This window comes from Phascolarctos cinereus, unplaced genomic scaffold (genome assembly GCF_003287225.1).
Source record: "Phascolarctos cinereus isolate Bilbo 61053 unplaced genomic scaffold, phaCin_HiC Scaffold_7;HRSCAF=346, whole genome shotgun sequence".
Taxonomy (NCBI): Eukaryota; Metazoa; Chordata; class Mammalia; order Diprotodontia; family Phascolarctidae; genus Phascolarctos; species Phascolarctos cinereus.
This window is the reverse complement of record NW_027556180.1, coordinates 66,334,266-66,361,377: the sequence shown is the minus strand read 5'-3', so window position 1 is coordinate 66,361,377 and position 27,112 is coordinate 66,334,266. Positions and strand designations below refer to the sequence as shown.

Below are 27,112 nucleotides of genomic sequence, written 5' to 3'. Positions count from 1 at the left end.
AACCGAATAATTCTCTCTTTGGGACTGAGAGTTCACCTTTCACCCCTGCTCCCCAACTTTGCCCTGCGGACAATACAGTGGCAGACTCAGGAAAACTGCAGAATTGGGGAGGGGGTGCATATCGAGGGTGACTAGGACACTGGGGCGAGGCATGACCCTTTATCCCACCCCCAGCATTCCAGGCGGGGGTGGGTGATAAGGCTCAGGGCCACAGACATCTGCGTCAGAGATAGGCCTCAATGCCAGCCAGGGACTGCTGGGCGTGGGAAGAAGAGGAGAGGGCTGGCAGGGGAGAGTGGGGAGGGCAGGAAGGAGTGTAGCACCCGCCGTGAGTGGGCACTAAGAATAGTCACCCAGGAGCCGAGGGCAGCAGGAAGCTCGGGTGGGGCATCTCAATGCGGCCCCCGGCCATGCCGCCTCTGCTGCTCGTCCTGCAGCTTCTGCTGCTGATGGGTATGAAGGGTGGACACGGATGCCAGGGCCCAGAACCAGCCAGGGAGCTGGTGCTGGCCAAAGTGAGGGCCGTGGTGCTGGATGCTTTGGGCGCCCCCAATGCCTCCAAGGATGGTGGTGAGCCTGGGGCCCGGCGCCTGCCCCGCAGACATGCCCATGCTGGTGGGCCCACACGCAGAAGCGTGGAAAACGAAGATGAGGACCTATCCCAGGTCATCCTTTTCCCAACCTCAGGTAACATGAGTGTGGAAGGGGACTAGAAAGGGACAGTGGGCATCTGGGATCGGGGCCCCTTCCTTTCCTATCCTTTTCAATCTCTCCCCTCACCTCCTGGCCTCTGTTAAGCCCTAGCCCCTCTACCTCTGAGTGAGGAACACTCCAGAAAAGGTCCAGAATGCAAGAGAGGGGAAGGAGGAACTTTCCAAGGATGACTTGGTAACATTTTGGGGGCACACTTGCCACTTTTATCTTTCCCTTCCTCATGACTTTCCTGTCTTCTACTTTATGAGCCTCTTTGAAAGGTTTTCTCTTTTCTCATTCCTACTAGATACTTACTCGTAAAAGAGGATAGATATTGGCCCTTTCTCATGCATTTCTGTACCTGGTTTGAAGAGGGGAGGAAGCAGAAATTCCATTTCCCTAAGTCTCTCCTCCCTCCCACTCCCGCCAACTGTGGCCACCCACTTTTTCTTCCACAGGTCCCGGCTGTGAAGATGAACCAGAGACTGGGGAGGCTGAGGGCCTGTTCACATACACATTCCGGCCTTCCCTGCACACGCGAAGTCGCCAGGTGACAGCTGCCCAGCTGTGGTTCCACACTGGCCTGGACAGGGGGGGTGCCAAAGTCCACAATGACTCGGGCCCCACCATGACACTGCTGGCCATGTCTTCAGGGGGACCCACTGCAGTGCCAATATTACTGGGCCCAGCCCCACCTCACTGGGCCGTGCTTCATCTGGCAGCCCCTGCATTCACGCTGCTGACCCGTCCCCTCCTTGTGCTGCTGCTTCACTGCCCAAATTGCCCCTGCCTGGCCCGGCTTGATGCCACCCCCTTCCTGGTGGCACATACCAGGGCCCGCCCACCCAGTGTCGGGGAGAGGGCTCGTCGCTCCCCCCTTCCGCCCCCCTGGCCCTGGTCTCCTGCTGCCTTGCGTTTGCTGCAGCGTCCTTCAGAAGATCCAGCTGCCCATGCTGACTGCCATCGGGCTGCCCTGAACATCTCCTTCCAGGAACTCGGCTGGGACCAGTGGATTGTTCACCCGTCTAGCTTCATCTTCCATTACTGCCACGGGGGCTGTGGGCTGGTCCCCTCCCCAGTTCTGTCTCCTGGGGCCTCCCTCATGCCTTCTCAGCCCCTGCCCCTGGGCCCAGGCTCCCGGCCCTGCTGTGCTGCTTTGCCTAGCACCATGAGACCCCTGCGTGTCCGTACCACCTCAGACGGAGGCTATTCCTTCAAGTATGAGACAGTGCCCAACCTCCTCACTCAGCACTGTGCCTGCATATAGGGAGACCCCTTCCCAAGTTAGGGCCTAAACTCCCCGTTAATGCTGGTGCTGGCTACAACCACAGAGAGGAGACAAGGTCAAAGGACAGATTCTCAATCCCTACTCTCATCTCCGAGAACTGGGTCCTCCTTGTCCAAGGTCACCCTCATCGATTGCAAACCAATTAATAAACAGTTCAGCATAACTGACTAGAGAATGGACTGGAGAATGACCCTCCCCCCTTCCCAGAGGTATGTGGGGGAGAACTGGAGCATAAAATTCTAGGGATTGTGTGCAGTTGTAAATCTAACTTGTAAATTCCCAAATCGGAAGCGCTGATTGTGGTAGCAGCGATCAGAATATAAAGAGCTTTGATTATAGGTCTGCTGGAAAGTTGCAGCTTTTTGAGATGATGCACAAGTGAGCCTCATGTTGTCACCTGGATGACAGATAGCATCAGTCTTTAGGGGAACCTAAAACTTTCCTCCCTCCCTTCCCCCCAGGTGGTCCCTGGCCCTTTGTATTGTGGGGTCTCTTTGGCAGAGACCTTCCTGTTTACATATTCTTGAGACCTTCTGGGGGCCTTCCCATTCAGGCCCTGCCCCAGAACTCTTCCCCTACTGAGATTTTTAGCAGGCTCCATGTAGCCCCCAACAGAAGATGCCCACAGGTAGAAATCAGCTGGTGACTGAAGGGCATGGATTTCCTCAAGCTTGTTGAGGTCCCACATTGTTCCTGCTTGGCTCCTGCTCCAGCTTCTTCCCCAACTAAATAGGGAGCAATGCTTCTTGGGGGCCAGGGGGACATACTGCCCTGTGTTCACCCAATCTGTTTGGCCCTAGGGATGTGACGAGACCTAGAAGCTGAGGCTTCCAAAGAAGTCCAGGTACCTCTGACCCATGATAAAGGAGGTCGACCCGCCTCTCACCTTTGCCTTGGTGTGTGAACGATCAATGTGTCAATGCCTCCCTGAAGTGGAGCCTCAGTAACCTGACCTTGGTCTACGGGAGGATAGAGAGAGAGGGAGGGAAGGGAGGGAAGATGCATCTACAGCATGCCGAGCACTGTGCTAAATACCTTACAAGTATCTCATTTTATCCTCACAGCAACTCGGAGGTAGGTGCTATTATTCCCCTTTTACAGTTGAGGAAATTGAGGCAGACCTCTAGAGGTTGTGTCTTGTCCAGAGTAATACAGCTAGCAAGTATCTGAGGTGGGATTTCAATGGAAATATTCCTGACTCCAGCTCAGTGCTCCAACCACTGTGCCACCCACAGCAGCTTGGGCATCACTGAGTCAAGATGACCTCATGCACTCTTCCATTTCTGGATGCAGATTCTAGCCAGGAAGCATTCTTGCCATCCTGATACAGAGGGGTTATAAAGAAGAGGGAAGGTGGCAGCAGTTATGGCTGAAATTGGGACCACTCTCTGGGGTTTTATTACTTTTTGAAATGAACTCATACCTCCCTAAAGCTTGGGCTCTACTAGTCCCAACTGGGGGTGACCAAGGCACTGGGGTGAGACATCCCCCTTTACCCCACCCATTATCCCCAGCATTCCAGGCTGGGGTGGGTGATAAGGTACAGGGCCACAGACATCTGCATCAGAGATGCAGTCCCTTCCCTGGGCACCAGCATTTCCCGAAGCTTTCCTGATCTTGCACTGATGAAAACCCTTCTTCCCTTACGGTGAAGATATCAGATTTTAGATTCTCTCCCCAATAAATAACAAAGAGAAGAATCAACACACAAAACTGAGATGAGGTACCAAGTTCACAGGGCTGAAGTCAGAAAGGCAGAGCCAAGAATTCCCTAAGCCCAGTCTAACCTCAGCTCAGAGCTCAGCCTTTCCCTCTTGAACCACAGGCTCACAGGAACGGGGCTGGAAATCTGTCACTTCAGAGGCTGGATCTCATCTTCTCCCCCACCTCGTAGTACCAAAGCCTAAAACTTCCTAGCACCATTTTGGCGGGCTACTATCTATATCATCAAAAGCTGTGGTACAAAACCATGCCCAACTCTGGGAAAAGCCATTTATTTACCTGTCCTACTGAATCTCTGAGATTCCAGAGCAGCAGATGCTAACTGGCCCTTCCCCAGCTTTAAAGCTCGGACAATTAGTGACCTCAGTTTTCCAGTGAACCTCAGGGCTGTGAGGGAGGGTAGATTACCACCTCATTTTCCAGGTTATGAAATGGATGCCTAGAAAGGTGAAGCTACTTGCCTAATTAGTGTCACTTCCTTGTTTGTTTGCCACTTCTTCACTGTTAATTAATGTTGATGTCTTCCAAAGGCACCCTGCCTCTAGAACAGCCTTTCCCTTCTAGCTAGCACTGGTATAGCGGGGGAGTTAAGGCAGAAAACAGAGGACACAGACACCTGAGTGACAACATCCCTGAGGTAGTCATGAAGTCCAGACACAAGATAATGGCTCATTAATTACTCTAATAACATGATTACTCTCTGTTGGTCACTTTGCCATCCACTTGGCCAACCATAACAAGTGCCCACCTGCCAAAAGCCTCTCTGCTGGAGTTGACTACCTCCCCTTCCCATAGTCCTTCACTCTTTTTCAAGCCAGCTACCGGAATCTCTAACTATTGCTGCTACCGCCCACCCCTCTCTTTACTTTCTTCATCACATTCATCAAACAAAAGGCAAGTCAGTCAGGGATTGGGGGCCACACAGTCGGTGGCAGTGACTTGTACTCATGCCCATGTGGCCTTTCCCTTCCCACGTGTGGTACTGATTGCTGGGAACATTCAAAACTGCAGCCTGTGGAATTTATTATGCAAGTCAACAGGAAGCCACCAAACAGAAAGAAACCTCAGGATGTGGGGATATGGCCAAAAAAAATGACCTCTGAAATGGAAGTTAATAAGAACAGACACAAAAGAATCCCTTCCACACCCTCTGTGATCCAGCTGCTCTTCACACACTTCCCATCTCCAAGCTTTGGCTGTCCCGCATGTTCAGAGTGTTCCCCTTCCTCACTTCTGTGTCATGGCTTCCTTCGAGACTTATCTCAAACCCTCCACTCTGCAGGAGGCTTTTCTCAGTGCCCTCAGCTGCTATAGCCTTCTTCTCTGAAACTACCTTTCATCAACTCTGTCTACATCTTGTATGTACCTCATTTAAATGTTGTATTGAGTCCTTTGAGGACAGGGACTTTGTTTTGGTCTTTCTTTGAATCCCCAGAGCTTAGAACAGAGCCTGGCACATCCTAAGAGCTTAATTGAATAAATGCTTGTTGACTGACTGACACTGACAGGAATCAGGTGCAGTAAATTCTCTAAGAGCTGGTTTGTGGCTGATGTAATGAAAATACTTCCCAGATCTCAGCCGGAAACTATGGATGGACAAATCAGTCTCTTGGGAGTTGGCTTAGTATATATTGGTTTCCCAGAGCTTGAACTGGGTACAAAACTTAAAATATTGAGTTTTAGAAAATGGAAAGCAGAGGATGAGACCCTGGACCTGCAGTGATTCCCCCAAAGTATAGCTCCCTTGTTAAGGCTCCATCAGCAGGAAGCCTCCAAATTAAAAAAAAAATCACTTCTTGACTATAACAATAGTGTAAGAGGGCATCAGAGGATTGGAGCTAGGTCCTGAAGGAGAGGAAGGCAGGTAGACGGTTTCAATCTAGAGCCACTTATAATAGTGAGTGGGCCACACGACTGGTATTTATCATTGGACTTTTTGGATATAGAGTTTTATTTTGAAGAACATACTCCACTTTTGCTATGTTTAAATCTATGTAATGATGACCCATGCAATCATGTAATAATAGATTTCTAGTGCAGTTTTATCCCTTTTGAATGATAATCTCCTTTTAGTGTCTAGGAAAGAACATGACGATAGGAGTCAGGGAACCTGGGTTTGAGTTCTGACTTTTTCATTTGCTGTGACTTTTTAGCAAACTATTTCCCTTTCCTGAATCTAAATTCCTTTTTCTTTTCTTTTTTTTTGCAATTGGGGTTAAGTGACTTGCCCAGGGTCACATAGCTAGTAAGTGTCAAGTGTCTGGTGTGAGTCGGCATTTGAACTCACGTCCTTCTGACTCCAGGGCCAATGTTTTATCCACTGCGCCACCTAGCTGCCCCTAAATTCTTTCATTCTTAAAAAGGGTAGGGTGGTGTAGCACAGAGGCTGGATTAGGTCATATCTAAGGGCCCTTATGACTGGCCTCAAACTTTAATAACTCTTAAAAAAACCCTGATGTTGACTGAAGGCTTAGATGACAGTTATTTCAATTCAATAAATTCAATTAAAATAGACATTTATCATAAGTCTATATATCCAGCATGAAAGGCAGGGCTTCATGGTGGATATGGGGCTTGGCTGTGGAATCACTAAGATCTGGGTTCATGTTCCTTCTGACTCTGATACATACTGTTTGACTCTGGGTAAACTGCTTAACCTTTCAGTGCTTGGGCAACCCTCTATGACTTATGGATGGAGGTTATTTTCACAGTGAAAGAAATCACATGTCCGGACCCCTCAAAATGTCCCAATCACTGTGCTAAGGCACGGTGAGATCGAGATGGAGTAGTAACAAAGAAAAATTAGTCCCTGCAACTCAAGGAAATGTCTATGAGGGCATTAAAGGATCTGAGCTCCTAAAGGGGGGGAGGAGGCAGGTGTCTAGTTGTTTTCTTTTTTTGGGGAGGAGGTAGGCAGAAGGACATTCATTCTAGGCCCATCAGATTTTTAGGCAGTGCTGATTATTCTAGAATTGTATATATTTACAACTGCCATTCATATAGTGTTTGAAGTTCTGCAAAGTACTTTATGGAGTTTCTGATTTCTTCAATTAATTTTTTTTCAAATCAATATCTATCTGCCTCTTCTCCCTCCTCTCCCCCCCCCATTAAGAATGCAAGAAAAACAAAAATATATGCATTTAATTTAGGCTTTGCAGCAACCACTGTGAGACTGGTGCCGGTGATTTCACTGATATAGAGCTCCCAGGGAGGAGCCTGACATTCTGAGGGCAAGTGGCCTTCCCTGGGTCAGGGTCCGAGGTGGGACTCAAAGGAAGGTCTTTTGGACTCTATATTCAGTCTTATCTACTCCACCACCCTCTCTCTCCCCAGTGGTGTCTGTCGTGCTGTGAGACCAATTACTGCCTCTTTTCCTTCAATTAGGCTAGCCCTTCGAGGAGGTAGCAGAGCTTGGCTATGGACATATTATGGTTTCTAAAACCCAGCTGCAGTGGAGATGTGATTACTTGAGATTAACATACTTTCCCACTCCATTATCCTTTTAAGAAACAAACAGAAACACCAATCTATTAAAAATTAAGTATGAATTTTAAATAGTGAAGCAGATAATCCTATGGAAACAAGTTTTCCCAAGACAAAATTTGGTACCTTTCTTATGACCCTGTTTTCTGTTATCTATTGATTCCAACTCTAATTTTATGTATAGACAACAGTTAGAACATCCTTTGGTGACTTAAATCATTCTCCTAATTTAGAGTCAAAATACTTTGGTGCACAAATGATCCTAGGGCTCAATCAGCATTTTCAAATTGCATCAAAATCTTCAAGATTTTTCTTCTTCTGTAGCGACTGACTCTCATTTCTCTAAAGAAAGTAATTTCTATATCTGTTCCCAAACAATCAGAAGAAAAAGGTGGTTTTTTTCTTTCTAATTTCCTGACCCCTTGATTCCTGCTTCTTCACGATCAGCAGAAGTAGGTCTGTTGTTATTGTTCAGTCTTTTTCAGTGTGTCTGACTCTTCACGACCCCATGTGGGGTTTTCTTGGCAGAGATACTGGAGTGGTTTGCCATTTTCCTTCTCCTGCTCATTTTACAGACGAGGAAACTGAGACGAACAGGGTGAAGTGACTTTCCCAGGGTCACACAGCTAGTAAGTGTCTGAGGCTGAGTTTTAATTCATGAAGATAAGTTTCCTGACTCCAGGCCCAGAGCTTTATGGCATCAAAGCATGACAGAATCATAGATTTACAGCTGGAAGGTCATCTAGTCCAACATCCTCATTTTCAGAAGTGCCTTGCTCAGGATCACACTGCTAGTAATCGTTTGAGGTAGGATTTGTACCTAGGTGTTCCTGGCTCCAAGCCCAAGACCTCTGCCCACTAGGCATTCTGCCTCATCAAAAAAAAAAAGAAAAAGAAAAAGAAAACGAAAACAAAAAGACCATAATCAAAAGATTGTTGATAAAGCTCAGAAGTTCAGAAAGGGAAGGATCCTTTCATGTCATCTAATTCATCGACTTATTTTACAGATGGAGACGCTGAATCCCAGAGGGGGAGGGGCCAGGCCAGTGCTACTTCCTGTCTCCCTAGATCCACCATACTCAGCTAAGTTGTCTTCCACAGGAGCCCTGGGTTTCTCCTTGCAGGTTTTTCTGCAAAGCCCCAGGAGGACGTGCTGGGGTCACTGAAGACAAATTTAGGTTCTAGGTGAAACCACATTTCTAAGGGTGGAGCAGGCTCCTAAGGCTGCTGCTGCTACTAAAGGGAGTGAGTTCCCTCTTACTGGAAGTCTTCAAGCAAAGGCCACATAGCCCCTTGTGAGTATGGAGGTGACTCGTGCAGGCAGAGGCTCGCCTAGTGGTGGCCTCTGATATTTTATGATTCTTCTGGGGAAAGGACCTCATAATAGCAGCTAGGTGGGACAGTGGACACGGTGTTGGACCTTGAGTCAGGATAGACCAGAGTTCCAATCCTTCCTCATACACTTAATAACTATGTGGATCTGGCTAAGTCAACCTCTCTGTCTCAGCTGTCTCACTTGTAAAATGGGCATATGTGAGGAGCAAATAAGATGTCTCTCAATATCCATCCATCCATCCATCCATCCATCCATCTATCTATCTATCTATCATTTTGTAAACCTTAAATCACTGGTATACAGATGTTAACTAGTAACTTCCTGTTCGCACCTAGCGAGTATTTGCTTCGGGTTCTCAATCAATGGCCTGGCTCTTCCTGGTATCCAATCTGTAGGCACTTCAAAAAGAAAAGTCTCAGTTGACACCTCCAATTGTTGATCGTTTTACCTCAAAGGCAAAGTTGCTTCTAATCACATTTGAACAGAACACTGAATAAGAGTTTGAAGCCAGCACATAAAGCAGCCTCCTTCTAAACAGTGAAACAGAAGTATAAAACACGGTCCCTGTCTTCAAAAAGCTTCCTGGGCAAACAGGGCATAAACATTAAACAGAGAACAATATGAGAGAATAAGGGTGAAGACAATAAGCATTTATATAACACCTACTATGTGCCAAGTGCTTTACAAGTATTATCTCCAATGATCCTCACAATCCTTGACAGTCGAGGAAACTGAGGCAGGACTTGCCCAGGGCCGCACAGCCTGCAAGTGTCTGAGGTAGAATATGAACTCAGGTCTTCTTGACTCTAGTCCTGGTGATGGGGTGTGGCCCAAGCTGAGGTCTTCGCCCCTTGCCCCAAAGGGAATCTAACTCCCATGTGCCTACAGGCCCCAGCCCCTCACCTCCCTTTGAAAGCCTTAGCCTTACCTTTTAATCTTATTCAGATGCTCCTCTGCCCCTTGCCCTAAAAAGAATCTGGCTCCCATTTTAGATTCCTTATTGACTCCCCTTATCTCCCTTTGAAAGGCCTCACCCTGCCTTTTCAATCTCATTCAGATGCCTTCGAGTTCCCCTTCATTATCTATTCTCAGACCTTCCAATCGGAATTCTTACCTAGACCCTTTTTCCCAGCCCCCTCCTCTGGCCACCCAAAGTCACTTTAGTATATAAGATCTACCCTGGCCCCCCATTCAGATGCTGAGAATCTCATGCCCAAAAGGCTGAGACTTTCTCATGCCCGCTTGTCCTTATGGGCGTCACCTGGCCTAAGTGCTTCATCACTAATAAGCTTTTCCTCCGGCTGGAAAAAGATTTGAGTTGAATTCATTCAGACGGGGCCCGGCATCGCGATCTTGGGGGTTCCCCTAGCAGCACCCCAAAAACCTCTAGACCTTTTCACTGGGACTTTATCCACAGGGCTACCTAGAATACAGGCCATCCTTTGTCTCAATTCTTACCCAGCCCTCAGTCATTGAATGAGTGTGGCCTTAGACAAACCAAGACTTGGGAAAGGCCTTAACTTAGAAAGGCCAAGGTCACCCACTGAATCCTGGGCCATCCCTTTGTCTTGCCACTGGACTTTGATGACTCCGAAAGAGAGACTGAGGCTGACAAACTTTGTGTGGTTCTGCCCCGCTCATACCCAATTCACACGCAAGGCAAGACACTGGTTATCTCTGAGAAGGAAAGACAAACAACAACAATCCAATGATAGGTTTTAGGGTAGAAACAATAAATGCTATAGTAGTTAAAGGAAAAACCAGTTTGGAATGCCCAACTGAGGGAAAATTTCCCAGATGAGGCGGGGCTTGACCTAAATACTGTGTTCTGTCAAACACAAAGATTTCAGTCTATTGATGCTTGACCACTTCACAGGGTAATGGAAATCATTGGAAGGCTCATATGCCAAATGACTGGGTAGCCCTTTGATGGCCACATGATAAGTAGTATTGACAATCAGCAAGGCCTCTGGAGATGCCAGGCTGGGGTGAGAGGGAGGGTCACTCCCTGCCTAATTGAAAGTGGTTTATAGCAGAGAAGCCATGACCAGCAAATAGGTAAAGCTTTCCTCTTATTCTAAAGACACGCTGCCCCTTGTCTTCTAAAAATCAAGAAACCATTTGAGTAAAGTTTTTATTTCAACTGTTTTGCTTTTATTTTTAGTACATTTTCATGAATGAAAGTATTCTTAGCACATAATTTTCAGCAATTTTTTTTTCTAGAACTATACCGACCTCAAAAAGCTTCAATTTTCAAATTTTGGATTCAATTCAACATCCACTAAGTAACTATGTTGGGAAAACTGCTTGGCACACAATGAGTTACACACTACAGGAGACCTAGTCCTGTCTCACTTCAAGGGCAAAGCCGGTTCTAACCACAGTGGAACAGAACATTTAACAAAGTTTTAAACCCAGAATTTAAAGTACCTTTATTCTAAGTCCCTGCTTTTCTGGAGCTTATGAGGCAGCAGGGTGACACAGTGGATAATGCTCTGTGCCTGGTGTTAGGAAAACTTGAGTTCAAATCCAGGCCTCAGAAACTTTCTAGCTAGGACCCAGAGCAAGTCACTTAACCAACGTCTTCAAGCACTTGGTGTTCTAGAATTTGTTTAGAGCCATTTTTTACAGGCATTTGGAGGGGCTTGGGGAACTCTTAAAGCACTGGGCACAGTACCTAGCACACAGTAGGTGATATGTAAAAGCAAGCTATTTTCATTATTATTATTATTATTAGAGTCAGGAAGATCTGAATTCAAATGCTGCCTCAGACACTTACTAGCTGTGTGACCCCAGGCAAGTCACTTAACCTGTTTGCCTCAGTTTCCCCATCTATAAAACAGAGATAATAATGGCACTTGCATCCCAGGGTGGTTGTGAGGACGAGATAAGCTTTGCAATGTACTTAGCAAAGTGCCCCTCACATTATTTATTAGGGGGAGTAAATGCACTATGTAGAATTTCAAGGTCATTGCACTAGAGAGCTGGAAAGAAAACAATATCGTATATGGGATGAGGTAGAGGGGGCATGTCAGTTCCAACAAGAATCTGGGAAGACTTCCCAGAAGTGGTGTCACCTGAACTGAGCAGAAAAAGGGAACTTTATTGTTCTTTATATATTGAAATATTTGTTGATGACTTTTTGCGATAAGATTTTTCACAACAAATTTAAAATAAAAAGAACATTTACTTTATTTTTTTTTAAAGGGGAGGCAGAGGCACAAAGCTGCTCCGAGACAACAACCTTTCCCAGTTCCCCCCAAGACCAGGCCGGCCCAGTGGGGGCTGCAAAAGGAGGTAACAACACCAATACAAGTATCCGTAACACAAAATATACGAACAGAATCACAGTATGCCCTCCAACGAAAATTAAAGCGACACAATCTGATGAGGTACAGAGAAGAGAAGGAGGTGAGAAGGGGATGCAAGCAAGTCTTGATAGTCTGCTAATATCCACGGGGTGTTATTTTTTGTAGTTAAAACTCGTTTGGGGTCTATAGTTTTGTACGTTGCCTTTAGAAATCTAGTTTATCTGAATACTTGTCTATGCTGACAACTGAGCTCATCATTCAAAAAATCTGAAATATATTGAGAATAAGACGAAAGATGCAAAAAGTTGCGTAGTCAGAAGCGAAGTACCTGCGCACGCGCAGAGGACGGGGCAGGTAGCCCAAGTAGCTTGCCAGGCCCTGGGGTCATGAGTCACGGGCCAGAGGTTCCGCCCTCTAGCGGAAGCAGAAAAACCAGGGGCGGCCGTCCGGTTCTCCGAGACCAGCCCTTCCCTCAGCGGGCTCGCACGCCGTTCCCCACTCACCGCTCCAAGGGACCGAAGCTTGGCTCCGCCCCCTCTTCTTCTTCGTCGCCGACGGAGCCGGAAGCCTTGAGGACCAACTTCCGTTTCGGCGAGGCGGAACTTCCGCTTTTTCCTCTCTCCCCCTCCCCCACCCTGGGCCGTGTCCGGCGGCCGAACCCGTAGGAAGGGGTGGGCTTCGGAAGGATCGTTCCGGAGCCGCTTGGGGCCGGCAGCGAGCCCTCCGGGGTCCTGGGACGCCTGCGACCCCGACCGCTCCCTGCGCTGCTTTCTCTTGTTCTTCCCGGAGCCGTGACGTGTCGTTTTGCCGGGCCCCCTCCTCCGCCCCAGCTGACTCTCGGGAGGCTGGGGGAGGGGGGGGCCGGGAGGTGGTCCCGCGGCTTTTCCCTCTGGCTCCTTGGGGTCGTCCTCACCCGGGCCTTTTTCCTTCGGCTCCGCCTCCAAGCTCCCCGTTGCTATGGCGACCAGCTCGTTGGTGTGGAAGCTGGCGGGGTTGCTGCAGGACTCGGGTAAGGGTGCTTCCGGGTCAGGGGGCGCGGGCCGGGGGAAGGGGAAGGGAGTGCGTTGAACAGCTCACGTGACCAGCTCCCCGAGCCCCTGGAGCCCAGCGCTTTTTTGGGTGTCGGGTTCGATAGTTGTTCTCGGCCTTGAAGCTGCTTCGTTTTGGGCCGCTAGGGGGCGCCGTAGTGCACAGAGGCCCCGGCCTGGAATCAGAAAGACCGGAGTTCAAATGCAGCTTCACAGCACTTAATAGCTGTGTGACCCTGGGCAAGTCACTTCACTTCTCCCTGCCTCAGTTTCCTCAACTGTAAAATGGGAATAATACTAGCACCTGCCTCACAGGGTTGTTGTGACGATCCAATGACATTTTAAAGTGCTTACTTAGTACAATGCCTGGCACATAGTAGGCATGCTATAAATATTAGATGTCATCGCTAACATTATTATTATTTAAAGAGATAAAAATTGTAAAGTGCTTAGCACAGTGCCTGGCAACACGGTAGATGCTCTATAAACATTAGCCATCATCATCATTATGATTATTATTGTTAAGTGAGAGAATAATTGTAAAAGCTTTTAGCATGGTGCCTGGCACATAGTAGGCACTATATAAATGTTAGCTATTATTATTACCGTCATTAATAGAGATTACAATTGCAGAAGCACTTGCAGCATGGTGCCTGGCACACAGTAGGGGGTATGCAAATGTTCTCTAAAGGTAACACACCCTCTCTGAGCCTCGGTGTCTTCCTTTGTCGGAAGGAGGTGATATGCCCCTTAACCTCAGAGGTGGTGGTTGTAGGGAAAGTGCTTTGCAAACTCTAAAGTGCCCCAGATATGTGAATTTAAATAGCAGCTTGTGTTTCTATAGTGCCTTAAGGTTGTGAATCTCTTTATATATTTTCTAATTTGATCCTTACAACCATCCTGGAAGGTAGGAGCTGTTCTTATCCCCATTTTACAGATGAGGAAATTGAGGCTCAGGTTAAGGGAGTTGGCCAGAATCACACAGCTAGTAAGTGCCTAAGGCAGGATTGGAACTGTGGACTCCAAGTTGAGCACTGTCTCCCACTGTGTGGTCCAGCTTCCCAGGGTCAGCAAGTTATGGGGTTACATCTGTTCTTAAATTCAACCCATTCCTACATACCTTACTTGTCCAGAGCTGAGTTAGGTGTGGTAGAGCACAAGGCTCAGCATCCTGGCTCTCCAGGTACCTCTGGCCTTGTTTGGAGGTTGGCCATCCCAGGCATCATATAGTGAAGAGTTGCCGGGAATGGTATTGTAAGGCTGATGAGAAGACAGTGAGTGGTCACTTGGTCCTGGGGTGGTCAGAGAAGGAGGTTTTATGGAGTTGCCAGGAATGGTATTGTAGGGCTGACGAGAAGACAGTGAGGGGTCACTCAGTCCTGGGGTGGTCAGGGAAGGTGGGTGTTATGGAGTTGCCAGGAATGGTATTGTAGGGCTGATGAGAAGACAGTGAGGGGTCACTCGGTCCTGGGGTGGTCAGGGAAGGAGGTTTTGTGGAGGAGGAGCATTGAAAGATGGGAAGAGTTAGGTTGAAAGGGAAGTCCACCTGAAAGGGGGTCAGGGCCAGGAAGGATGGAGAGAAGCATAATGACCAAAGCTTGGAAAGTCCCCTCCTCTCCTCTCTTCTGGAGCCGAAAGGCACACAGCATTCCCCATACCTGGAATGCCCTTCTACTCCAGCTTCACATCCTGGAATCTCTAGCCTTGGTCAAGGCATAAATGCCACCTCTTAGAGGCCTTTCCTGAGGCCTTTCTCTGAGGTCCCCTGAGGGGCAGGAAGAGGAAAAGAGGACCTCCATCTTCTGCTGTGCCGCAGGGTCACCTTCCTTCTCCTGGTGCCTCATCTCCAGCCTTTGGAGGGAAGAGGAGTGGAACCTTCCACCTCTGCTTCCCCCTACACATCCCAGTGATTCTGAGTTCCTGAATGCCATTCCTCATCTGCCCATCCCCCTCAGCTCTCCCACCCCAAAGTCCCAACCAGATGTCACTGATCCTTTCCACTGTGCCCTCTGAAATGCCTCTTCCGTAGGCAACAGGCTTCCTTCACCCTAAGTCTCTTCCTTTCATTTTCCTTCCATCTCTTGCAACCACTGAAAGCTGGCTCCCTGGATGACCTTGTCCAGGACTGACAGGCCCTTCACTCATTGCCATTGGCCCACTGGTCAAAACGTGGTAGCTGAAATACTTTTTGCTTCCCATTTCCACTTGTTCTCCTGCCTCCGTTACTCAGTGCCTCTCGTCCTTTGGGGTTCATGCTATTCATCTCTAACACCCACTCCAACTCCTGGTAGCTGTTGTCCACAGACCCCCAGGTCGTTCCCCTTCCTCAGTGAATTTGGTACCTCCTAACCTCATACTTGGGGACTTTCAGCTTTCCCCCAAACCCTTTTCTCCAACTTATTCTTCCACTCCAGCTCAGCCACAAGTGATGGTCACACCCTTGGTCTTGGCATCACCAACAAATGCACCACCTCCATGTTCGAGAATCCCCCAGTCTCCGTATCTGACCAGAGTCTATTGGTTTTCTTCCTTTCCCTCTCTCTTCCCTTACCAAACCCTGCTCTGTCCTTGCCATAGCGGCAGTAGGTGTAGAAAATCATGCAACCAGCCATTCTGACAGGGTCTGCTACAGCATGCTATTACCAGCCTGAGCTGGTTCCTCACTGCTGCCAGGCAATCCCGCTGTTCTTTTTTTTTTTTAGTTAAAATTTTTTTTAATATTAAACATTTATTAATTTATTTTATTTTTTTAGTTTTCAACATTCACTTCCACAAGATCTTGAGTTCCCAATTTTCTCCCCATCTTGCCCCTCCCCCCACCCCAAGACAAGGGAATACCCCTTCCCGTAATCTGTCCTCCCTTCTATCACCCCCCTTCTCTTATTCCCTTCCCCTTCTATTTTCCTGTAGGGCAGGATAGATTTCTATGCCCCATTTCCTGTATATCTTACTTCCCAGTTGCATGTGAAAACAATTTTTAACATTTGTTTTTAAAACTTTGGGTTCCAAATTTTCTCCCTTCCTCCCTCCTCACTCACCCTCATTGAGAAGGCAAGCAACTTGATACAGGTTATAAATGTGTAGTCATGGAAAACACTTCCATAGTAGTCATGTTGTGAAAAACTAACTCTATTTCCCTTCATCCTATCCTGCCCCCTGTTTATTCTGTTCTCACTTTTAACCCTGTCCCTTCTCAGAAGTGATTGCTTCTGATTACCCCCTCCCCCAATCTGCCCTCCCTTCTGTCATCCCCCTTCTCTTATCCCCTTCCCCCTATTTCCCTGTAGGGTAAGATAGAGTTCCATACCCAACTGAATCCACTTCATCCACTTATTAAGTGGCTCTTCCAGAGCTTGTCATCCCTCCTCAAACCTGCCATAGCTCCCTCCCCCCACTCTGCAGCTGAGATCCTTGCGTCATATTTTATTTTTAAAAATGGAGGCCATTCCTGTGAACTCCCTCTTCTCCCCTGTCCCTTGTGTCTGATCACTCAGTTGCTTTCTGCTGCTGCCTCCTCTTTCCCTGTCTCCCAGGAAGAATCCCCTAAACTCTGTCCCCTCTTCTCCCTTCCCTGTTACTCTAGAGGGCATCACCATCCTCCCGACCATCAGACTCACAACCCGTGGGTCAGCCTGGATGCCTCATTCTCTCTCACCTCCCATATCCGAGCTGTGCCAAGGCCTGCAGATTTCACTTGTGCAATATCTCTTGAATACACCCCCTTCTTCTTCTGACACTGCCACTCATCCTCTAGTGCAGGCCCTCCTCATCTCGCTCTTGGACCTGGGTCTGCCCGTCTAACATCTCTCCCCGCTCCAGGCCATCTTTTATTGGGCAGGTCTGACCGTGTCACCCCGTGCTCTGTAAACTCCAGTGGCTCCCCGTTGCCTCCAGGATCAAATCCAAGCGTCTCTATTTGGTGATCAGAGTCCCCAGTTGTCTTACATCTGTACTCCCCAGCATTTATTCTTTGGTCCAGTGACTCTGGCCTCTTGGCTCTTCCACCAACAAGACAGTCCATGTCTTAGCTCTGGCCATTCTCTCTGGCTCTCCTCCATGCCTGGAACACTCTCCATCCACATCTCTGGCCCACTGGCCTCCCTCAGCATTTCCTAATCCCTCTTAATTCTAGAGCCGTCCCTCTTTTAATTAGTTCCCATTTTTCCTTTATATTGTGTATTTGTACGTATTTGTTTGTTGTCTCCTCCGTTAGAATGTAAGCTCATGAGGGCAAGGACTGCTTTTGCCTTTTTTGTATCTTCAGTACTTAGCAGTGCCTGGCACATAGTAGGTGCTTATCAAATGTTTATTGGCTGATTTTCTCCCCTCTCCTTTCCCTGTTTACTTTGTATATGTTTTGTACCAACTTATCTGTATACGGTAGATTGTAAGCTTCCTGATGGCAGATTCTGCTTCATTTTTGTCTAGTCGAAGGGGTAGGGAATCTGCATGTAGCTTTCTAGGACCTTGGGTGAGGCCGTTTGACTGAGTCCACGTTTTATAGAACAAATCCTTTTATTAAGGAGTTTGTTCTGTGACGTCTGTAGTCAGCCAAAGGGCCGAGCTTGAGGACCTGGAAGGCCACGTGTGGCCTTGAGGCCGACGGTTCCCCACCCTGTGTCTAGCACGGTGCCTGCTGCTTTGTAGGATCACAGATGCGTGGACTGAGAGCTGGAGGCACCTTAAGTGTCACCTAAGTGCCGCGTCCCTCATTCTGTGGGTGAGGACAGGAGGCCTCCCTCGACGTGCCTGGTGGTTGGCTCAGGGTTGAACAGTGAGAAGCAGAGGTGGGATTGGGGAGCGTGGTGTCTTAGTGGATGTAGCATCCCAAGCTCACTGTGTGTGCCTTCTTCCTCGCTTCTTCTCTCCTTGCCCTCCCCGAAGGTGACCTGGTCCTGTCTGGCTGCAGTACGCTGACGCTGCTGACCACTACCTTGCAGCAGCTGAATCATGTGTTTGAGCTTCACCTGGGACCCTGGGGTCCAGGGCAGGCTGGCTTTGTGGCCCTGCCCTCCCACCCTGCTGACTCCCCAACTATCCTGCAGCTTCAGTTCCTCTTTGATGTGCTGCAGAAAACACTCTCACTCAAGGTTTGGGGACTGAGGGGAATCCGTATGTATTGGGAGGAAGTGGGAGCTAAGCTTGGCTACGTCTGAGGGGGACTGGGCTGGGGCCTGGGGGGTGGGGGATGGGGTCCTGTACGAAACCTGTCGGCTCAGAGTCTGGGTGAGAGTCATCCCGTATAATTAGGGGGCACTGTGCTGAGGGAGAGGCCCATCACTCACTCCCTTTCTCTCTCTTAGCTAGTACATGTCCCAGGCCCTGGCCCTCAAGGCCCCATCAGGATCTTCCCCTTTAAGTCCCTGAAGCAGCTGGAGGTATGACGAGATGGGAGATGGTTGTGTAAGAAGTGCTTTGGGGATCCGGGAGGGGTGTTCTTTGTGGGGGTCATGGGGGCTGCAAGTGCCTTTCCTCTGTCCCTCTGCCATGCTCTACTTAATTGACCTATCGTGGGTCCCTAGTCCATCCTTTTATGGTCCTTTTATGATCATTCCACTCCCCTGTCTTCTCCCGTGTTGATTCCTCTGTCCCTTTTGTTTATGGAACCTTCTCTCCAGCTACGAGCTGTCCCTCTTCACTGTCTGTGTGGCCTCCGTGGAATCTACTCTCAGCTCGAGACTCTGATCTGTAGCAGGAGCCTCCAAGCACTAGAGGTGAAGGAAGGTTGAGGGTGTGGTGGTGGCCTTACTCAGAGACGATGTAGTTCTGGTGGTGGGGAGTAAGAGTCTTGGTGTGGGAAGTAGTAAGCTGTGGCCCTGGGGGACCCTTGGGGTCGGGGTAATGGTGTTGATCCTTTCTCCCTTACTAGGAACTCCTCTCAGCTTGTGGAGGGGACCTCTGCTCTGCCCTCCCCTGGCTGGCTCTGGTTTGTGCTGATTTTAGCTATAATTCACTGACAGCCTTGGACCGATCCTTGGTGAGTGGGGCACGAAGACGCCAGAGGGCCAGGCAGGGAGGTGGGAGGAAGGAGAGCCCCCGAAGTGACCCCTTCCCAACCTGTTTCCCTCAGCACCTCTTGTCAGCTCTTCAGATTCTGAATCTGAGCCACAACCAAGTCACGGACTGTGAAGACTTCCTGACCGTGAGTCTGAGGCTGGAGGGTTGGGGAGAGTACAGTGACATCTGCCTCCTGGGCCTCGCTTGGACCTAAATCTGCCCAGGTAGGCTGTTGCATAACATTGTCCCAGCCTCATCACGCTGTCTCTGTCCTCCAGGCATTGTCCGAGTTGCAGCATCTGGACGTCTCTTATAACCGCCTTCAGTCGGTCCCGGTGATGGGCCCCTCTGGGGCTGTGCTGAGAACGGTGGTGCTGAGGGGCAATGAGCTTCGGAGCTTGTGTGGTGAGTTGGGGACGGCTCTGAGGAGGAAGATGGTGAGGACGGTGTGAGCCTGCTCAGTGGTGTGGCCATAAGTGTGTCATGCTGCTTGTCTTTTTATCCTGGTTCTCCCCACTCAGGGCTGGATCAGCTGAGGGGCCTTCGGCACCTGGACCTGGCCTACAATCTGCTGGAACAACACCGGGAGCTGATGCCCTTGAGGGTGCTGGCCGAGCTTCAGAGAGTGAGCGGACTATGGGGGATGGGGAATGAGAGAATGTGAACTAGGGCTGGAGGAATGAAGGCGAGGGCGGGCGCAGTGTTCCTCCTGGCTTAGGGCCATCGTGCTTGGGGCTTTTGATCTCCCGTCTCCTCCATAGCTTCACCTGGAGGGGAATCCTCTGTCGTTTCACCCTGATCACCGAGCGGCCACTGTCCAGTGTCTGTCACCGCAGGCCAGGGATACTTCTGCCCCTGGGGTAAGCTGTCTGCCCCCTTCCCCCCCATATCTGCTTTTTCCCTTTCTTTCTCTGACTTTTTCAAAACATTTTTTAAACAGATTTTTTTAATTGATCTCTTCTGTTTTTGCATTGCCTTTTTTTCTTCCCGTCCCTCCTTTTCCTTTCTGAGAACCATCCTTATTACAAAGATTTCTTTTTAAGCAAGAAAAGGACAAAGAAGAGAAAGATCAATGATATTAACACATAGAGTGGCCTCGAGCTCTGGAAGGAGCAGTGTCTTCTCAGCTGTTCTTTGGGGGGGCACTCGTTCTTTTTAATTTCATAGCATTCAGTTTGGGTTGTTTTGTTGTGCTTTGCATTTCCCTTGTTGTAGGCTTGTGTCTGCTTACTTCACGTTGCATCCATTCATAGTTTTCCTGCTTCTCCGTATTCATCACGCATATTGTTTCTTATAGCACTGTGGTCTTCCATTACATTCATTAAATGCCACGTTGTTTCTCCATTCCCCCCAAAAAAGGCCATCTGCTTGACTTTTTAAATTTTAGAAGTCTTCCCAGTAATAACGCTCTTGTTTTGTGTATTTATGTCACCGCTACTTCCCAGTGACTTCCCTTCCTCCCCCATCCTTCCCAAGAAAGCCTCTGCTGTCCCAAGGATAACCAAGCAAAACAAAGCAGCTGCAGCACACTGGCCATGTCTGAGGGCCTCTTTCCACTTGTCCACGAGAGGTGGGAGGAAGTGATGCCAGGGATTCTCCGGAGCCACACTTGGTCATTGCGCTGACCCAGGAGCTGAAGTCTTAGGGTTACCTTCTTTTATATCCCCGTGGTCATTGTGTAAAGGCTTCTCACGCTTCTGCTTACTTTGTTTCTCCCAACTTCCTGTTCCCTCTTGTCCCTTGTCTCCCTGGGTAATAGGGTTGTAGGGCCTGTGGAACATGATGTGTGCCTGGTGTCTCTTTTGTTTATTCTCACCCAGCATTGGTAACATTGAAGGAGACACTCTCAGCCTCCGGGGCCTCTCATGGTCCCACCTCTCCTTTCTTCCAGAGCTCGGGGGCAGGATTATGTGCTCGTGTCCCATCTGCACCAGCTGCCCTCCTCCCCAACACACACTGTTTTCCTTTCAGTTTCTTCTTGATGGGGAGCCGCTGTCACCTGCTGACTTACAGGTCAGTCTGGTGGGAAGGATTGGGCAGGGATTGAAAGGGTGGGGCAGGCAGGTTAATGGGTGCTGGAGAATGAACTCGGTGGGGCGGTGGTGTGTGTTCCTGCTTATAACCCTGTTCCTTACCATGATTGGGCAAGGAAGAGGAAACACTGATCCTCTGTCATCCTTAATAAAAGACCTGTTCTTTTTATGTGCTTCCAGCCTCCCACATCTTCTGGGCTTTGCTCCTTGGCCCTCCCTCTACCCTCTACAGGTGGAAGTGCCTCAGAGACCTCATATGGCCCTGACTTGAGTGACAGTCCGTCTTCAGGAGGTGTCTTGGTTCGCCCTCTCCCTCGTAAGGCTAAGGTGAGCTGCCGTTGCCTTGTGACTGGGGGCTCGGGGTTCTGGCATTGTTACTATGCCAGTAGTGAAAAGCCTTCATCCTTATCCGTGGCAGTTTTTGGGTTTGGGGGAGGGTGCTACCTAGAGATGAAGGGTTAGGTGTCCTGGGTTCCCACTTAACTCAGAAGGGGACTTCCTTTTGTCATTTTCAGAACCGCATCCGTGTGAGGCAGGCTAGTATCTCAGAGCCGAGTGATACTGATCCAGAACCCCGAACTCCAGAGCCCTCCCCTGCTGGTGAGACCTGGCCCTTGATTTTTCTTATCTCCCTCAGATTTTCTGTTTTGTGCTTTCTGTCCCTGCTGACTATTTCTATCTTCCTTACTAATCTCCTTTATCTTCCAACCCTTCTCTAGTTTCCCACTTAGGAAAGGCATCCTTCACTAAAGTCCTTCTATGATGTCTTCCTCGTTGTGGTGTGGGATTAATTCTAGGTTGTCAAGTCTGTGCCAGCCCAGAAGGGAAGCTCTAATAGGTCCTACCAAGCTGGAAAGGCTTTGAGGACCAGCCTAGCCATGAACCATATGCATCACCTAAGGGCCAGCCTAACCTCAGGCTTGTTGCTAGACTGGCCAGAGGGTGATGATTTCTCAGCCTTAGCAGCCCACAAAGAGCACCTTCTAAGGCACTTGAGGAATTTCACCCTGCACTGAGGAAGGAAGGACCCCACCCCCCCCACTGAAGTCATAGATTCTTGGAGCATGGAAGAATCATGAAGGGCATGGAAAAACATTGGAAGACATGTGGCACCGCTGCTCACCCCATATTGTATCTGTTCTAGGCTGGTTTGTGCAACAGCAGCGGGAGCTTGAGCTTATGAACAGTTTTCGGGAGAGATTTGGTAATGAATGGCTGCAGTACCGTAGCCACCTGGAGACCCCTGGGACACCTCCTCTGGGGACCCCCAAGACCTCTGACTTTGGCACAGTCCCCTTGGACCCCCCAAACCCTAAGAGCCTTTCTAGCTCACTGCAGCTGGGGGAAGGAGCCAGTAGTTTAGATGAATCCCTCCTGATTGGGCCAGGAGAGGACAAGATTGAAGAGGAGGTGGCTAAAGAGAAGGAAGAGGTGAAGGAAGAGGTAGCTGCAGAGGAAGATGCCAAAGAGGAAAAGGAAGGGGAGATAGAAGATCAAGAAGTGGAGGGTAAATGGTCTCTTGGTGTCTTACTCTGAGGTCTAGCAAAGGGAGGCTGGGGAGGGCATGAATGGTGTTTGGGGGTGGGAGGCAGTGGAAGTTGAGCAGGGGGCTCAATGTATCTCAATGTTGATAGAGTCTGAGTGCCTTGCATTGGGGTTTCTCTACAGCGGAGCTATGTCGTCCCATGCTGGTGTGTCCCCTAGAGGGGACAGACGGGGTGCGTGGCGAGGAGAGGTTTCTGCGGGTCACATCTGGGCATTTGCTGGAGGTAGAGCTGCAGGCAGCAAGGACGCTGGAGCGACTGGACCTTCAGAGCCTTTGGGCGGCTGAGTTAGAGATGGAGGCAGAGCCTCAGACCCAGAGCGGGGCAGTGCCTGCGGTGAGAGCTGTAACCTGGGAGAATGAGTGGGATTTGCAGGTTGGAACAGGAGGGAAAGGGCTCTTGGAGACAGTCAGACACCCAGGCTGGGAGAACACGTGTGGTGGAGGAAGAATTTTGTTCTGGGTCATATGGTGTGTCTCCCCTCAGCCCTGCTAACATCCATCAGGAGGGTGTGCTATGTCCCATGCCCTCAGAGGCCTTCCTTCCCCTCTTCTGTCCGTGTTTGCCCCCCAGGACTCTGATCATGCTCCTTGTGGCCCGATTATTGCCCTGCGCTTCTCCTATATCCGTTCTGACCGGCGGCTGCGACGGTACTTGGTGGTGGAGCCCGATGCCCCTGCTGCTGTGCAGGTGACAACCTGGTGTTGGGCATGGGGGGGTGTTCAAGGATCAGAAGAAGGAGGGGATTGTCAAGGAGGAGGACCCTCTTCTGGGATGCATGTCCATTTCAGGAACTGCTGGCTGTCTTGGCCCCAGCAGCAGCTGCCTCGAGGCTTCGGGTGGGGGCAGCCGGAGGTCCATCAGGAGGCCAGCTTCGGTGCCTGCGCTGTCATCAGATCAGCATGGTGATGACTCCTCAGGAGGAGCTGGATGCCCAGGGCAAGTGGACACCAAAGACCGGTAGAGAGCCCTGGCCCTTTCTCCCTGCACAGATCTGGAGGCTTTTCTTCCCTCCTGTCTGTCCCCCCAGCTTAGGGAGGGAGTGGTCCCTGCAGAAGGTGTTGAGGAGGGGTTTGACAGAGATCAGAGCTTCGAGGGATGGTGTGGGGACAATAAAACTTCATGGAGAATGAACCAGGGGTGCAGAGGAGCTGGGGGAGTGGCCAGGGCAAGAGAATGGATGTAGGAGCCTTATTGAAGGCTGAAGGCTGTTGGTGTGGGAACTATATGGCCAGCTCGAGGTCCTACTCTCTCCACAGATGGCCCGCTTCTGTGTCCCGTGTGTGGCAGTGACCACGTGGTGATGTTGCCTCAGCATGATGAAGCCCCCAGAGGGGAGCAGAAGGAAGGGGAGCAGGACCCAGCTTCCTCCGCCCTCCCCAGAGCCCCTCTGGGCTCTCCAGATGAGGGTGATGGCGATAATTCCAGCAGTCCTTCCCTCCAGGCCCTTGTGCCCCAGGACACTGACAGCTGGGGCCTTTGTCCTCGTGAGTATGGCACAGACTTGGGGGGAAGTTAAGTGAGGAAAGGCACTGGAGTCAGAAGGCCTGTTTCCAGAGTTCAGCCTCTGACACTCAGCTAGCTGTAGGCACCAACAACCTAGCCTTTCTAAGCCTCAGTTTCCCTATCCATAAAATGGGAATACTAACACACTGCCTCATAAGGTTGCTGTGAGGAAAGTGCTTTGTAAACCTTCAAGTGCCACACAGATGTAAGCTTATTATTATTTATTATTGCGAGGATCATTTGGCAGGTTTTGGGGGAGGCATGAGGGGACAAAGGAGGATGTGAGATTGACTGGGGCAGGGCATATCCAGTTAGTAGCTGTCTAGCTGGGCTTACTCTGTCCCTGGCCTTTAGCTTCTGACCACTCTGGGCTGCGCTCTGTGGATCACCGACTCCGACTTTTCCTGGATGTTGAGATATTTGAAGACGTCCAGGAAGAGTTTCAGTGCTGTCTCAAGGTGGGGCCCCGACTCTCCTCTGGTCTGTGTAAGTTCCCTCGCCCCCACCTCTGAGTCCTCCGCAAGACTCCCTGCCCTGTTCCTCCCCTTCCAGGTGCCGGTGACACTTTGTGGCCAGTCCACGGAGGTTCTTTCCCTTGTTGTTGTATCTGATCTCAGGCTTTATGTGCTGGAGGTGACTGGGGAGATACGGTGAGTGGGGCCCTGCGGAGGGACTGGGGAAGAGGGGACCTCTGTGTGGGAAAGTGCTTTCTCCCTCGGCTCGTCTCCCCGATCGCTCTGTCCTTCCCTCTTTCCACAGAGGTCAGCCTTCTAGCTGGCTGCAGCCGCGCTCAGCTGTCTCCCTGCAGGACCTGAGCTGCCTAGAACTCGGCCTGGCCGAGCAGAGCCTTCGGCTGGAGTGGGCGGGGGGTGGAGGTGGCTGCCTTCTGCTGCCCCGGGAACCCCGATGCTGCCGTGCATTTCTGGAGGAGCTCAGTGGTGAGGGAGAGGGGCCTGTGTGGCCCACGAATTTGGGGTGGGGCGGGGCTGGAGCATTGAAGCCACTCAATGATGTCACTGAAAGCTTGGAACTTGGGAGTGTGAGTGGTGAGGGGTGAGGGGTGATGGTGGCAAGAGCTCAAGCCTGACACCCCATTTGCCACTCCCAATCCCACCCTATGGCTCTCTCTAGCCACCCTGCAGCTGCTGCCTCCTGGCCGAAGGCCTCGTGTTACTGCTACCAAGGAGGAAATGACGGGTCAGCACCGACTCTGGTGAGTCCTACACGGTGTCTTCCGAGTCCTCTCTATCCCACTTTCCCAGCTGTGAAAATCAAGTTGGGGTGTGGGGTTAAGAACCACTCTATAGACCACTTTCTGTGGTCAGACCTCCCAGAGAGAAAACCCTGCTCACTTCTGTCCATTCTGCCCTCACCCAGCCCACCTGTCTTGCTCCCCATGGGTCATCTTCCTCCATGGGCCCCTGTAGTCCTTTCTCTCTGTCACTGTACTTCACCCCTTCCCCCTCTTTCATACCCATATTTTCCCTGCCCCTCTACCTAGCCTGCCACTGATATCCATTCCTTCCCATGGCCCCTGCCCCTCAGGCCATTGCTAGACACCGACTCCAGCCCTGAGGACCCTCAGTTCTTCTACCTGCGGGCGTTTCTGGTTGAAGGTACTACATCTGGGGGGTGAGGGGAATGGAGCTCTTGGGCAAACCCCTCCTGACACTGTGGGCGTACTGTGATGAAGGGACCTTGTCTGCCTCTACTCTGGGATTGAATCATAGTTTGCTGAGGTGGGCTGGATCTCTACTCGCTTTAAGTCTGTACTCTTCCAGTGGCCTGGTGGGACCCCACTTCCCACCCTCACTCCCACCCCAAGGGGAATAGAGAGACATCTGGCTGCCCTTTAGTGGGCTAAAGAAAGTAGAATGTAGCTACCCTTCACCTTATTTTTGCCTGGTGGTGGAGAGGATCTTGTAACTTGCTGGGCTCGTGACGGGACCTTGGAGGTTCTGGAAACCATGGATTTCTTTGGTTTTAGAATGACGGCTGTAGCACCAGGAGAAAGATTGATTAATGACTGATGATAACATTATTATGTCCACTCTCCCCAATGTTGCAGTGCTGGCTTCTGTCCTTTTTCTCCCTTTGGGGGCAGGGAGCTGTTCATAACTGTCTCAGGTCCTGTGTCTTTTGGCCTTCATCCCCTTGTCTTCAGGCTCTACTTCCTGCCCAGTGTCCTTGTTGATAACTCCATCCACCTTGTATCTGCTGGATGAAGATCCCATGTGGTCCCAGGCTGGGCCTTCTCCTTTAGAGACAGCTGGAGAAGCATCCATAATGACACTTCCCTCAAGACTGGATCCTTCTGTCCATATCCATGAGCAGCAACCGCTCAGCAGCCTCAACTCCATACAGGTTTATCAAACAGCCCTGATGGACTTTCGTCTGGCACTGTATGATGAGGTATGTGTGTTTGGAGGGGAGCTGTGAATGGTTTGGGGAGAAAATAGGCAGTCCAGAATGGGGTATGAAGGTATGAAGACTAGAAGAAGTAGGGCACTTTGGAGAGGGCCTGGCATCAGGAGGGAAAATGAGGGGTGGACCAGAGGAAGATAAGACCTGGGGAGAGGTAATTAGGAATTCTGCTCTATCATGAGTGATCGAGAGGATCAGAGGACGAAGGCCTAGGGAGAAGAGGAGTGAGATTGTAGGGCTGGGGAAGGAAGAAGAGAGATGTGGGGGAGTGGCTTTTCCTCCAGGGCCTCTCCCCGCTAGCATAATCTCAGCCTCCTATGTGGTGGAAAGGTCACTGACCCCTTGGCCCTGTAGGTATTACGACTTGAGAGTTTTTGGTCTCTTCGTGTTGTGTGTCCGGAGCAATTGACTGCGCTGTTGGACTGGATCCGAGGTCCCTGGGAGGAGCTATTTTCCATTGGACTGCGAGTGCTGACCCGGGAGGCCCCAGACACTGATCCATGAGGCTGAGAGCCGTGCCCTCTGGGAACTGAACTGACTTGTTGTGCCGTTCATGGTCCGGTCGCCTGCCCCAGATTTGCCCAAGGGAAGGACATGAGTATGCTGCTGTGGTCCCTGGGCAGCTCTGACCAGAGGTGACCGAGCTGTCAGCAGAGATGATGGTCCAGGGATCAGCCCACTTAAGGCCTTTGACAATGTGACATTGACTGTTTCTCAGGTGCCAATAAAGCTTATTTCCATTCCTGA

At 50.1% G+C, this 27,112-nt stretch overlaps 2 protein-coding genes across 4 annotated transcripts; both read left to right on the top strand.

Annotated features, from left to right (window-relative positions):
• Nucleotides 1–164: 164 nt before the first annotated feature.
• On the top strand, nucleotides 165–2,144 carry INHA (inhibin subunit alpha). Its single transcript, XM_021002902.2, has 2 exons — nucleotides 165–687; nucleotides 1,152–2,144. Exons 1-2 carry the CDS (start codon nucleotides 396–398, stop codon nucleotides 1,958–1,960), a joined length of 1,101 nt encoding a protein of 366 aa, XP_020858561.1. The 5' UTR covers nucleotides 165–395; the 3' UTR covers nucleotides 1,961–2,144.
• On the top strand, nucleotides 2,106–27,112 carry STK11IP (serine/threonine kinase 11 interacting protein). Of its 3 annotated transcripts, none has more exons than XM_021002899.2 (25): nucleotides 2,106–2,190; nucleotides 11,730–12,842; nucleotides 17,746–17,951; nucleotides 18,165–18,239; nucleotides 18,480–18,575; nucleotides 18,731–18,838; nucleotides 18,932–19,003; nucleotides 19,137–19,263; nucleotides 19,380–19,483; nucleotides 19,620–19,718; nucleotides 20,830–20,871; nucleotides 21,072–21,218; nucleotides 21,407–21,491; nucleotides 22,036–22,398; nucleotides 22,560–22,771; nucleotides 23,009–23,125; nucleotides 23,227–23,374; nucleotides 23,695–23,922; nucleotides 24,296–24,399; nucleotides 24,494–24,591; nucleotides 24,701–24,879; nucleotides 25,073–25,154; nucleotides 25,487–25,557; nucleotides 26,106–26,353; nucleotides 26,720–27,112. In XM_021002899.2, the coding sequence occupies exons 2-25, from the start codon at nucleotides 12,791–12,793 to the stop codon at nucleotides 26,867–26,869; spliced, it is 3,213 nt and encodes a 1,070-aa protein (XP_020858558.1). In that variant the 5' UTR covers nucleotides 2,106–2,190; nucleotides 11,730–12,790; the 3' UTR covers nucleotides 26,870–27,112. The 3 variants fall into 3 exon arrangements, 2 of the variants coding, with proteins under 2 accessions (XP_020858558.1, XP_020858557.1); XM_021002898.2 differs by having other exon boundaries at nucleotides 23,227–23,395; XR_002327655.2 differs by lacking the exon at nucleotides 26,720–27,112 and having other exon boundaries at nucleotides 23,227–23,395; nucleotides 25,443–25,557; nucleotides 26,106–26,134.

Bases quoted from the DNA above. Each gene is read 5' to 3' on its own strand.
- INHA (XM_021002902.2), top strand. From the start codon at position 396: ATGCGGCCCCCGGCCATGCCGCCTCTGCTGCTCGTCCTGCAGCTTCTG. The intron at 688-1,151 runs GTAACATGAGTG...TTTCTTCCACAG, and splicing joins CATCCTTTTCCCAACCTCAG to GTCCCGGCTGTGAAGATGAA.
- STK11IP (XM_021002898.2), top strand. From the start codon at position 12,791: ATGGCGACCAGCTCGTTGGTGTGGAAGCTGGCGGGGTTGCTGCAGGAC. The intron at 18,240-18,479 runs GTATGACGAGAT...CCTTCTCTCCAG, and splicing joins AGTCCCTGAAGCAGCTGGAG to CTACGAGCTGTCCCTCTTCA. The intron at 23,396-23,694 runs GTAGAGAGCCCT...CTCTCTCCACAG, and splicing joins CAAGTGGACACCAAAGACCG to ATGGCCCGCTTCTGTGTCCC.